Source organism: Myxocyprinus asiaticus, chromosome 42 (genome assembly GCF_019703515.2).
Source record: "Myxocyprinus asiaticus isolate MX2 ecotype Aquarium Trade chromosome 42, UBuf_Myxa_2, whole genome shotgun sequence".
In the NCBI taxonomy this organism is placed as follows: domain Eukaryota; kingdom Metazoa; phylum Chordata; class Actinopteri; order Cypriniformes; family Catostomidae; genus Myxocyprinus; species Myxocyprinus asiaticus.
Window position 1 is genome coordinate 12803832 of NC_059385.1, and position 14416 is coordinate 12818247.

At 35.6% G+C, this 14416-nt stretch overlaps 1 protein-coding gene across 2 annotated transcripts in view; it reads left to right on the plus strand.

The window, feature by feature from the left end:
* Nucleotides 1–14416, plus strand: part of opcml (opioid binding protein/cell adhesion molecule-like) — a 241270-nt gene that overhangs the window by 198400 nt on the left and 28454 nt on the right. For both annotated transcript variants that reach the window (XM_051683519.1, XM_051683518.1), the window contains one exon: nt 7493–7618. In XM_051683519.1, the coding sequence (XP_051539479.1) occupies nt 7493–7618 (126 nt within the window). The remainder of the gene's footprint in view (nt 1–7492; nt 7619–14416) is intronic.

A 14416-nucleotide genomic window follows, 5' to 3' on the forward strand; every position in this document is an offset into this window, starting at 1 on the left:
TATGGTGACCATGAGGAGGTTACCCCATGTGATTCTACCCTCCCTAGCAACCAGGCCAATTTGGTTGCTTAGGAGACCTGGCTGGAGTCACTCAGCACACACTGGATTCGAACTTGCGAACTCCAGGGGTGGTAGTCAGCGTCTTTACTCACTGAGCCACCCAGGCCCCCCAGCAGTGTAGTTCTTTGCCAGAACTTTTGCTATTAAACACTTTTTTTTTTTATGAAATAACGTGGACTGATGGGTTCAGCAGAAGCATACACCATTGATTCACAACCTCAAAGCTCATGATTGGTTTGTTTTTAAAGGTTTATTAAAAATCATTGTTAATAATCAATTCCCATATGGAGGAAGAAAAAAAAAAAAAAAAAAAAATATATATATATATATATATATATATATATATATATATATATATATATATATATATATATATATATATACATACATACATACATACATACATACATACATACATATATATATATATATATATATATATATATATATATATATATATATATATATATATTTTTTTTTTTTTTTTCTTCCAGAACCAGAATGTTGCGCGCTATAGTTTGAATTAAATTTGTCCATGTTGGTATATAATTGTTGTATCAGCTACTTCAGATAAACAACCCATAAATGGCACAAAACAAACTGATTGGTCATTCTTCATGTCGGCCAGACAGATCTTTCCTATCTAAGTGGGACATTTCTTGGCCAGAATAAACTGCAAATTGGACCAGAATTTATGCTGATAGTCAAAAGTCTGGCTATGCAAAACTAATAAATAACTGTCTATAATATGGGACAGTTTATCGTCCATTTTTACCAACCTCAACACAGTGTCATTGCTAGTGTTTTGAGCTGTTTAAATCACTTCAGCTGCAGCAGTGCAAGACAGATGTGATAGATATGGGATTGCAGTCCAGTCATTTGCAGTAGGGTGATTGCTTTCTTCCATAACTGTAATAGCTGAAAGCGGCTATACAAGCAGCTCTCTTCAGAGACAAGAGACCTGTAGCTTGCTCTGATAGCACAATGCGATTCATTAGTATTGCTATTAGAAAGGAATGAAGAGGCAATCACTGCATAAAATATGCCATAATGTTCACTCAGCATGTGTTATATGAAAACACCCTAGTTGTTTGATTTCCCATTGGGTTAAAAAACAAACCAGTTATATTAAAAGTAATTAGGCAAGGAGGGTAGTCATGTGATGTCTAATGAATGTTAGTCTAAATGTGAATGTATCCCCCCCTTCATGGACTTTCTAATGGAGTATTTAAAAGACATATTTTATTTATTTATTTATTTATTTTAAATTACAGGCTTTTCTGACTGTCACTCCTTTTCCTGAAAGATCTACTAAATGATTTTCATGCATCAGAATAAGGTAAATAATATGCTAAATGATTTCAAACACTCTTGACAATATGTAAAACACATTAGTGTCAGATGCTTGACATTGCAATCTTTTAGACATTGAAAGATAGGTTTATGATGGTATTTTCATCACTGTGGTTGTACAGCATAGTCTGAAATGATTGATGCTGTCACTCTGTAGTCACGGATGAAAACATTATTCTAATACATTTTTCAATTTGATGATTGATACCTTTTTGACCAATGGATTCTCCAAGGATACAGCCGTGTCATTTTGGAATATAGAGATGTAACAGGAGCCAGCTGATAGATAGCTGTGCAATGTGTATAAACTTCACTCTCCTGACCTCAAGGGGTGCACTAGCGACTGACGCTAGAGGCTGTAGCCTTTAGCCTCCTTGTTAGTGCACCCGCCTCCCATGCCGGAGATGCCGGTTCGAGTCCCGTACGGATTGGGTAGAACAGGATCATCACAATGGTGCCGTGACCCGGATGGGAGTGAGGTTTAGGGGAGTGAGTGTAACAGTGGCCAGCTGATAGATAGCTGTGCAATGTGTATAAACCTCACTCTCCTGACCTCAAGAGGTGCACTAGCGACTGACACTAGAGGCTGTAGCCCTTAGCCTCCTTGTTAGCGCACCTGCCTACCATGCTGGAGATGCCGGTTCCAGTCCCGTACAGATCGGGAAGAACAGGAGCATCACAATGGTGCCGTGACCCGGATGGGAGTGAGGTTTAGGGGGGTGAGTGTAACGGGAGCCAGCTGATAGATAGCTGTGCAATGTGTATAAACCTCACTCTCCTGACCTCAAGAGGTGCATTAGCAACTGATGCTAGAGGCCGTAGCCTTTAGCCTCCTTGTTAGCGCATCTGCCTCCCATGCCGGAGACGCTGGTTCGCTGGTCCTGTTCTACCCGCTCCCGTATGGAGCGGGTAGAACAGGAGCATCACAGAAACATATGAAAATGTATTTCTGTCAGTCTTTATCCTTTAGATCAGGGCTGGGGAACTTTTTCCTATAAAGGGCCATTTACAAAATTATTACAAAATTATAAGAAATTAACAGATGTATTCCATTACATGCTCACGCACCAAGAAAGAAAAATAAAAAGGTCTCTCTAATATACAAAATTTTGCGTTGTTGTCATTTAAATGTATTTTGAATCATTATTTATTTATTTATGTTAATGGAATCAATTATATTTTTTGCTTTTAAAATTATTTCTTGAATGCTGTTGTGGGCCGGGTAAAATGGTCTTGTGGGCCTTATACCCCCTGAGGCCAGACGTTCCCCTGCTGTGCTTTAGATCTCTGTGGAAAAAACAGGCATCTTAACAAGGTTGACTGTTCTGTATACGTGGCAAAACCTTGTTTTTATTATATTCATCACTAGTGGCCTTTATTTGACAGACTGACTTACATATTAGCTGTAATATCATTTTGAAGTATCGACCGTTTACTTAATCTTAAAGTTGTACAAAATAAAGGATGCAATTTAAAATTAAATTATAAAATTAATGACTTCTAGCAGTATTCCTTAATCATTTTGACTTACTTCAGAAAAGCATTAAAAGGAACGTAATAAAAGACACTGGCATGAATTTAAGATAGTATAGTATAAAAAACAATTTGAAAGTCTTTGTGTGTGTGTGTGTGTGTGTGTGTGTGTGTGTGTGTGTGTGTGTGTGTGTGTGTGTGTACTTTCTGTTTTTGACATTATTTACTCACTGACTTTCTTTTTACTGTGGAAGACAAAAGAAGATTTTAGACAGAATGACTACCTCAGTTACCATTCACCTTTATTGCATCTTTTTTCATACAATGAATGTGAATGGTGACTGAGGCTGAACATCCCTTTTGTGTTTTGGGGGTGAACTTTCACAAAAAACTTATGTAAGGAATATAGTAGTGTGCATTATGTTTTCAACATTTTTACTGATAATTTTACAGTATGGGTTTTGTCTTTACATCGTAGACCTAATTGTTTCTTGTATGTGTTCTGCACTATATTTGAATGGCTGTTTTAGTTGCTTGTTGCAGATCTTTGCATGCTTTAGTTCTCATCATTGCATCGAGAAGGAGCTCTTTTTTCTCATTTTAAAGAGCATAATGAGCCATTGGAAAGATTCAGAAGGGTTATGAGAATATAAACGTAGAGACAAAGCCAATGCAATTTGCCCGGGTGAAACATTAGCGGCGGCTCAAGAATTAGTCTTCTCTGAATTCTATTGCCGCCTTTCCTTCCTTGGGTTATAATAACATATGCCCAATTAAAAATACAAGTATTGCTGGGAGATGGTGGGAATGTGGACATACGAGAGGCAGGAAGATACTTTATCATGAATTGAGCATGTAATACCTTGCTCTCTGAACATATGTCTAAGAAGGGTTTACAATGATGTGGTTAATTTGGCCGCAAATATTTATGGCAGAGGTTTTGTGTAACTTGTGTCATACTACTGGAGTTGTGTATTTATTAGGGCTGGTAAATTTAATGTGTTAATTTCCATGATTAAAATTTGACTGTTTAACGCATATATATATATATATATATATATATATATATATATATATATATATATATATATATATATATATATATATATATATCTTTTTTTTTTTTACGTAATTAATGCAGTATCTGCCACTTGCTGAAACTTCACTAAAGCTTTTCCCCACTTCCTTTTGCTAAACTGAAGGTACACGCTCATCTCACTGCACATTCTAGCACAGAAACTGATTGTGTGGAGCAGCGCACACTTCTTTATTACATGTGACGCATGTCTCATGCATAATTAACACGGGACAGTTTTACTATACTGAGAATGGACACTTCATCCGCAAGTGGTGAACCATGTGTAGAGATATATGGGAAAGCTTCTTTATCTCTTCACAATTCCCAGAATCATTCACTGACGAGTTTGGTGAGCTAAGCTAAATGGGTGTTTTTAATTTATTCCATTGAGAGCCAACTTCGCGAGCATGGCACTCAGCTCCAATTGGAATGAATGGAAAACGTACACTCAGCCTTACTTTTTAAGCAAAATTGCGTGAGAGAGACCCAGCATGTGCACAAGAAAGACTGAATGGTACCCAGAGAAAATAATAGTTTTGAGATTTTAAATGTCACCATTGTATTTGTTTTATTTCTGTATGTATACTGTAGTGTCTAATAATGCATTGGCAATGTACACTTCAGTTTTGTCTTGCCAATAAAACTTGATATAAATTGAATCTGCCCATTTGATCCTATTTTAAAAATTCCACTGGAAAACGGCAGAAGATTTTGCACAGCTTTAAATGACAGCAAGTCCACTGATTTTATGGCATGTATACACATACTTGTATCAAAGATTTATACCTGTAAACATATGTCTAATTAAGTATATCTGCCAAACAAAAAACAAAAAACAAAAAAATGAAATGATTTTTATATGTACACATTTAAATAATTTCATTTAATAACTGATGAATAACTAGTTTCTTGCAAGTTCTTTGAAACAAAGTATAAATAAAATATATTTATGATCATCTTGATATTTGTTTTAATGTACCATGAACCACAATTAATTGTGATTAATTACAGAAAACTGTGCAATTTAATTAGTTTAAAAATGTTAGCGATTCACAGGCCTAATATTTATTCAGAAAATGTTAGGATAGTCTGTCCTATCTCTTTTTTGAAGGAACTCAAACTGGTCTTTTTTAAACACTGGCCTGAATTTGGGATTCATGGTTAGAAAGCCAAAATCATCTATTATAGATTGAGATACAGGGATGAAACAATGCCTTTGATGTAGAAGAGGGAAGTGGTAAGAACACAGGAAATGTAGAGTAGTGAAAAGCAGAGTGACTCAAAGTATGTGCTCTTCGCAGGATTAAATATTCACCAGAGAGAAATCGAGAGCTCTCTTACATGACTTTTACTGTGATTGTACTCTTTGGAATAATGCACAAGATGGCCAGTGTGGCTACACTTAGTATACGTTCAAACACACCTGCACATTCACAAATACGTACACATACGCAGTTAAAAAAAAGCAGACAAATGTACTCAGAATCACAATTACACATGTACACATGCACCCTATTGAGTGCTGATTCATTATGGCCGATTTGATACTTTAATCTTATACCAGCTAGTAACATTTATTCTTCTCAGTTGTTTTCAATATGTTTCAGGCCGAATTTCCAGAGAAAAAAATTATTAGCCCCATTAGGACTTTCTCCCCGCTGTTAGGATTTGATAGATAAGACACAATATTGTCATAGACTGTGCCGTACCTGGATATATATATATATATATATATATATATATATATATATATATATATATATATACGTATATATACACTACCAGTCAAAAGTTTTGAAACACTTACTCATTCTTTGTTATAATTTTTTTTCACATTTCATAATAATAGTAAAGTCATCAAAACTATGGAATAACATAAATGGAACTATGGGAATTATGTTGTGACTAAACAAAATCCAAAATAAATTAAAATTGTGTTATATTTTAGCATCTTCAAAGTAGTCACCCTTTGCCTAGAATTTGCAGACATGTACTCTTGACATTTTCTCAACCAACTTCTTGAGGTATCACCCTGGGATGATTTTTAAACAGTATTGAAGGAGTTCCCATCTATGTTGGGCACTTACTGGCTGCTATTCTTTATTATTTGGTCGAAGTCATCAATTTCAAAAACTTTTTTTTTTTTTAATTAAATGTTAGTTTTATAATGAATTAATTAGAAAAAAATTAATATGGTGGCACAATTATATTTTTGTCTACAAAACTAATTTCAAAAATTTAAGCATACACCTTCAGCTCATGAGAAACATTTCAGTCAAGTGTTTCAAAATGTTTGACTGGTTGTGTATATATATATACATACTGTATATATACATGTTTTTCATTACAAATTTGTCTAAATCATTGTCACTAATATGCTAAATATTTAAGGCCATGTTTAACAGAGTAAGTGATGTATCAAACAAATTTCAAGACCTTGCAAAAAGTTGCAGAAGTTTCTGATCTCAGTACCTCTAATATGTTTCGTGCTTGCAGTCCAGATTTCTTTTTAGAGATCAATTATTTAGTAATTTTGGTGTGTGTGTGTGTGTGTGTGTGTGTGTGTGTGTGTGTGTGTGTGTGTGTGTGTGTGTTTGCATGTTGGTGTACCTTTCCTCTACAAGACAGAGTCTGGAGGCTTGTCTAAAACTTCATTAAACAGACACTAAATTCACTAAATTTACTATAAAATTCTTACTTTTTCAGCAAACATAGATAGCAGACTCTCCTATTTGAGGCATACCTGATAGGAAGCCAACTTAACAATATCTCATAGAGATGCTGGCTGGCTGGCTGGTTTACTCAGACTGCAACATGGAACACCTTCAAGGAAACCAACAGACTGTCTGGGTTCCATTTCCAGTCTCAGTCAAGTTATGTAAACAACATTACCATAACAGAGCATGACCTGCTCATCTTATCATGTCAATCAAGTGACAGAGTGTAATGCTGAATCATGTAGGCTTAATTGTGATTTGACTGCATGAAGATTCATCTGCAAACCTGAAATGGTATTTTGATTGGCATTAAGAAGCAAGAAATAGAATTAAATCAACTATGGTTCTAGATTTTTCAAATTGCTAAATTGATGTCAAGTACTGATTAACAGTAATGAACAAATTTGTACCTACTATTTATTTAACACTGAATTGACGTTATATATGTTTAATAAAAAAAATTAAATGTGTCATGGATTTTTATTAAGAACAGGCCTTTGGATAAGACTTCTAGGGAAGACAGAAACCCAAGTTGCAGAACTGTACACAGTTTATATGAAGCCCTGCATACATATTAATCCTCCACCCAAAAACAGACAAGTAAAAAGTACATTCATCTTCATCGATGTGAATGAACAATAAGTTAAAAAACACCTTTAGGCTAAAGTGGTCTTTCTTAACATACCAATAATATTGTGATGTTTTTAAATTAACTAATGTAATACAAATATCATTAATCTCTCAGTTAACATTTTTGCCAAAGCTTTTTTCCCAGATTTATAATTTTTTTGCTATATGTTGTTTTTTGCAGTTCCTGCCAGGATTGTAAACATATCCACAGATGTGTCTGTGAACGAGGGAAGTAACGTAACCCTCATGTGTCTTGCCATCGGACGACCTGAACCCACCATTTCATGGAAATTTCGCTCCTCAAAAGGTAATGTTTACCTTTACTGATAACTCATTAGGACTAATCCTGCTCTTTTGTGGATGTCTTCCTTTACACTGCAATGCAGTTTATACACAGCACTACACAGCATTGTTGAGTATTCGGGTTATCTACCTTTATACGCTTTACACTTCTTGAGTCCTCATGCTGACGTGCATTCATGGTCTTGGGCTGAATTAGGTTGGGTTGAATTGGGTTGAATTGACTTGAATGCCTTGTAGCTTTTAAAAGTGACCAATTTTTGTTTTGCAGATGAAGAGACGTTTATCTGTTTACCATTCAATAGACAGTATTTATTTAATCAGTATTTATCTGTCACTTTCTATTCCAATGAATAGGGAGCAGCAACATGCACAAATATTCAGATTTATATATTTAGAGGCGCATCAACATTTAGTTGAAGAAAGTGAATCTGGGGTAATTTTAGAAGGGATTTTGGATCCAACATCAAATAATGTCAAGCAGTCTCAGCACAGCTGAGAGTAAATCCCTCACATTTACTATGCATATATGTCTCCCTTCACTATCCAACTTCCAGGACACTGCCTGCATTTTAATTCATGTGTTATAATGGAAACCATAGTTGTACATAAGTCAGCCGAGAAGAGAAAAGATGCAGCCTGTGAAATCACTTTGCAGAGAAAGCAATATAAAAGTCTGTGCGTAGGGTGTCATTTAACGTCAGACAGCTTGCAGAAATAGGACGTTATCTGTGTTGACATTTATGTGTGAGGACTAGTGAAAGAAATAAGACGTGATAGATGTTTCTTTTCTTTTTGTTTTCTTTTGACTACTACATCTGTAGTGAAAACATGAATAGTAATTTTTCTACATTTTTAAGCCCCTCTATCGACACAAATATTTGTCCTCTTGAAACACAGAATCCTGAAGATAAACTGAGGTGAAACGCTGTGTATTTGAGGATCTACAGTAGACATACAGTATAGTACTACTGATAAACGGTGAAAAGACAGCTTGAACAATTTTAACAGAAACAATAACACCAGAGATTGCTTGAGGGTCAGTGCAAAGCAAAACACAATACATCACGACTTGTGTAGACTTTCCACTATAGAAAGTGAGAAAATAGATTTTTTTCAGTAAAGTGGGTTTTCAGGTCTTTTTAAATGTATTTTTGCTCATGGTAAAGCATTTGAACTAAGCCTGTCAATAAATTAAAATCTACAGTATGTGGATGGTGAAAATGGAGAGGAAGGTAGTATTAAATATACTGTATATATACAGTATATACACTTACCACTATATTAGGTACACCGGTACACCTACTTATTCATGTGATTATCTAATCGGAACCCGGCGTGCGAGAGATGCAGGCAAGCTGCTGTATCTCTTTGCATCACCCAAAAATGCTCACTCACTGTCTGAACCAGTGTCAAAAGAGAAACCGCCTGAGTAAGACCCAGCATGTGCCCGATAGAGACTGAGAAGGATCTGGCCGTTCAGAAAGCTGCTGCCTGATAAACATGTAGAGACTTAACAGAAGCCAGATAAAATAACAGTGTTGAGACTTTAAACTTCAGCATTCCATATGTTTTATATCTGAATGTATGGTGTCTAATAATGCATTGGCAATGTACAGTACATTTAAGTTTCTCATGCCAATAAAATTTTATATGAATTGAATCTACCGATTTGATCCTATTTAAAAAATAAATAAATAAATAAAAATCCACTGTAAAAACTGATAAGATTTTGCCCAAATTGTGATTACAACATGACCACTGAACATTTTAGCATGCACATATTTAAATAATTAAAATAAATGATGACCAACCAATTTCTTGCAGACAAAGTATAAAGTAAATATAGTTATGATGATTTTGTGCCATAATTTAATCGTGATTAATCGTGATTAATCACAGAAACTGATTAGTTAGTTAAATGTTTTAATCGGTTCACAGCCCTATTTATATACTGTATAATATAGATATACTGAATATATATTTATCAAGTCATTTTTCAAGTCATTTTTATTTGTATAGCGCTTTTCACAACACACATCGTTTCAAAGCAACTTTGCAGAAAATTATGCTGTAACAGAAAATTAAGCTGTGATGCCATCACAGAGTGTAGTTTAAATGAACAATATGATTGTAGATTATGCCTTAAAAAAAAAAAAAATGTCTTTAGGCCCCCAATGAGCAAGCAATAAGGAACTGTGGCAAGGAACACAAAACTTCATAAGATGTTAGTTAATGGAGGAAAAAAAAAAATGTAACCTTGGTTGAAACCAGGCTCAGCTGGGGGAGCCACATTCTCTCTGGCTAAACAGCATGAATATAATGTCAATATTAATTATCTATATCTAATACAAGTCATGGTTTAAATTAGTAAACTGAGTAGATGTTGTTGGCCAACAAGGATTTTGAATGAACTGTATATATATTTCCCCCAGTCTGAGTGTAGCACATTCAGTTTTAATGAAATCCTGTGGCCTTCTTAGTAACCTTATCATCAGTGATGTATTTCACTCACAGGTGATATTTCAGACTTATTGAACTTTCAGATAATTAAATTCTTCCTTACAAAGACTACATATGAGACTTTACTTGTCAAAAGTGCAATATAAATTTGATTTATAAAGACAAGAAAGCATGTCTTTATCATTTATGGCAGGATCAATTAAAGCCTGTCTTTAGAAAGACTAGAATTTAGAAGTTTTATGTCAAATTCGGTAAAAATGCTAAATCTCTTAAATTAATATTAAATGGGAAATATAGTCAAAACACACATTTCATATTTCATCATTATCTATCTTTTAGATCCTTTGAGCCTTGGTATTCTCCATGTTTGACCGGGTTCCTTAACCTGTTGTGTTGGCAAGAAATCCAGCCAGTGAAAATTGCTATTAACAAACATTGCCATGAAAAGAAAGAAAAGTAGATGTCAATACCTGAAAGCCATTTGAACTTTCTAGAGGGTGTTTTTTTCCTCAAGGAATACTTTCTGTGAAAAAAAATAAAAAAAATAAATAAAATTACAAATACATTCTGAAAGTGCTTAGATTTGGCATTGTCAAACTTTTATGGGTGTGCTAGTGGCATCATGATATTGTGATATTGTGATATTATCAGTAGCGGTTCTAGCATGTATGGCGCCCTGGGCAAAACCCGCTTCAATACGCCCTCAAAAGTTGTTGACGGGGGGAGGGGGTCTATCTTGCTGGGCCACCTCCCTGCAAGATGCCGCCCTGGGCAACTGCCCATGTCGCCCATGCCTAAATCCGCCACTAGATATTCTGATATCGTGGCTTGCTCTTTTAATGGCAATCATACTGTTATTGCAGTGCATACACTTTGCTGAGGTAGAACTGTCAGATTGAAGAATGAAACCTGGAGAAAGCGTTGAGAGAAAAAAAAAAAAGTTGAGACATGAAAAGTCTAATTTTGTTGACTCCCAGAGCATGTGCAATGAGATTGTGAGCATATCATTACTTACATGAGTAAATGTGTCCTATAATGTATTGTCTGTGTAGCAGGGTGTATGTAAATGTATGCTTGCCTTGCACTCATACAAGAGCAATATTTTTTACGTGTAAAAAGATAATTGAATTAGACAGATCTGCAGTTACACAAAGCTGTAATGAAAATTGTATTTTCAAATGGCCAGCTGTTGTAGTTTGTTTGCTTTTTTATTCATTCACAGCATATGGCAGACTGGATTTGTCCCCTACAGATGACATTGCAGCATTTGGCTCCTTGGAAAATGGATTTACACTCATCATGCACACTTTGTGAGCACCCACAGGCTGCTGGTGTCAGTGGGAATATCCCACTGTAATGGGTTTAATTTTTGAGGGCTCGCATTTTAATCGCACACACATTTCCAATCAGTAAGAACTGCAAAGGAAAATGTAAACTACAGCTGGAATAAGAAACCCGGCACTAGTTTTCCGACAGTTTTCACAACACCACTTGTGACTGAATGATACAAGTATGGAATGATGTTTGCTTTATTGATTTCCTTGATCTTGTTAAGAATTTCCTAAACAGCACTGGTAAAATATACATTTGCACACATCATTTTGCAACTAGGCCTGATGCAGCACAGCACAAGAATTTTAAAGCCTTGAAGCTAAATTGTGTAATCTTTAATCGGTCGACAGATAGTCGTGCCCCAAACTTTTATGCCATTGGTAGAGCCACTGATATTGTGTCATGCTGGTTGCAATTTTGACATCATAGACACACTTTCTCGCCCACTTGAACATCAGTTGGTCAATCTGTTTGACCATCAAGATGTGCTATCTACATATTTGCATGTTAAGATTGTATTAAAAGCAGCCTGGTCTCATAAAATTTATATGAGCATTGCAACGTTTTTGCTAAACTGAAATTACATGCTTGATTACACATTTGACTGCAGTTTTCAAGTGAAATGTCCAGCGGGGGGTGCCAAAACAGAGCAAAATGAGGTTGTAATCAGGTTTTTAACATGAATTTTAGATCGTACCATCCTTACCCTTAATCGACACCTAACCCAACCGATAGTGTTTTAAAATGCAAATAAAAAAATAGAAAAATAAAAAACTAAATAAAAAAAAGAAAACACACATTAATTGAAGCAACCACGTCATTTTATTTCTTTTCTATGCCACTTTTTACTTTCGTGCGTCTTTGGCTGACTTTTTGACGGCCGTCAAGCCCAAAGTCCAACGCTTTATCAGGTGAGCTACCAAACAAGCTAATGACATAGGAATAAATGTGTATATGTAGATGGGTCTGTAATATAAATGTTAAAATATTTTGTTTTTCAAATCATGCGTTAAAGTAAAAATGTTTTGATACCATAACATAGCAGCGGGTGAGTAATAGAGTGAAAAAAAGTTTTTATAAGCTCAAAATCAGCAATTGTACTTGTGAATTGTGGGACAATGATTAAACCACACAGTTGTTGTAGCGCTTCTAGTGTTAATTTCACCAGGAAACTGCAGCGAAATGTAGAAACAGCACGTACAAGTCAGTTTGCAAAAATGTATAAAGAGTAACGTTAATTCTATGAGACCAGCTTGACTAAAAGTGCCATTGTTCATGAATTCTTATGAATAACTCAGATGGTACACATTGATTTGAAGACTACTTCCATCTACACACTCACATCTAACCTGATTACTTTGAGAGAGAATGATATTACTCATTGCTGCAAGCATGATGCATGCATATTGGACTGCAATAGGATTCATATAATTGCAGTTCTAAGATTGCATATATAGATCGAAACTATGCGCGTTAAAGTATTTTAATGCACTTTAATGCACTTTTCAGGGATACTTCTTCACCAACATTGTTCAGTTGGCTTTTATGTTATGTTGTTTTCTCACCACTTGTATTAGAAGAAAAAAAAAAAAAAAAAAAAAAAAAAACATTATTTTATCACCAGAAAAGAATGTGCCTGCATTTTGCCAGCGTGTTGCATCCAAAAATTCAGTAAGAAATTAGCCATGCCTTAGTGACCATGTCAAATAAGGCTTGTTGTCCACAGATGAGGTTGTCTGAGGTATTGCAGGCTTAGCTCTGCTTCCCAATGGCCACACGCAATTGCTCAGAGAAAAATGAGAAGCCAATGCCTGCAGAGGAAATGGGGTTCAAGGGGAGAATTTAGCTTACACGCGCTGCCAATGTTTCTCAAAGGCACCTCAAACCATGGTAATGTTTTGGCTGAGAAGCAGACAGGCGTGCAAGACTTCCACTCGATGTGTTCTTCGCTTCACCACGTAAATCACCAAACCAACAAACTGCACTCATTCCGCCTGAACTTTGATCATTAATGGTAAAACGGCCACTGCCTGTGTCTGGAGTGTATTTTGCGTGGAGGCGGTGGCATCTCATTTTGTCTGACATGATTAGCTCTCGGTGGGTTTCTACTTGTGGCAGCAGAAGGATGAAGCGTTAGCCTGGAATCTCGGCGACGCAGTGCTTCAAAAGTCTCTTCATAACAGCTTAATAATGTGTCACCGAGTGTTGCTCCTATGAGTCCAACTCTGACTAATTTTTAAACATGGCTAATTCATCATCACATGTCCCTTTGTGAAGTCTGTTAATATCCCTTGACGGCCCTTTGATTCTGATAGACATTTTGTAACAAATAGAAGAGTTTTTGTGACAAGCTCTAGGACTCAACAATCTGTTTCTCTCCTTTGTGACTGCAGAATGCAAGCTGAGAATCTGTTTAGAGATTAGCAACTTCTATTATGTGAAACATTATTGTATTACCTTCATTTTAGCGTAAGTGACGAGAATTTAATTTACTGTTCTGTAGCTCCTGCTTTGCAGCTTGCCGTACCACAGGATAATAATAATAAAAAAAGTCAGAGGCATCTATGATATCTGCTGCAAATCAGATTATGCAGTCACAGTTCTGTTGTTATTTCAAATCAAGCCTTGCAATATTGAACACAATGAATAGGGGCATGTGTGATTGTACTGGAGAATTCTGTTCGAGCTGTGCTGTCAGCTTGTGTATGGAAAGTGAACCCAGGGTACCTCAAAGCAAAGGACTAATTGCAGCAAATTATGCTTTTATACTATTTTGACATCTCCGTACTCTAATTGGATTTGGCTTTGAGATATGCCCTGTTATACTCAAATTTGATCACTACTTTTTTTGCTATTTTATGAAATTGAAATTTCGGGAGATTACCTTTCTCTTTTTCCAATGCATTGAAAATAAAAAAGACCTGAATTAAACTTTCCTAAAAAAGCAGGAACATATCCTTTACATTGTTAATGCAGATTTTAGATCAGCAAGCAAAGACGCTGACTACCA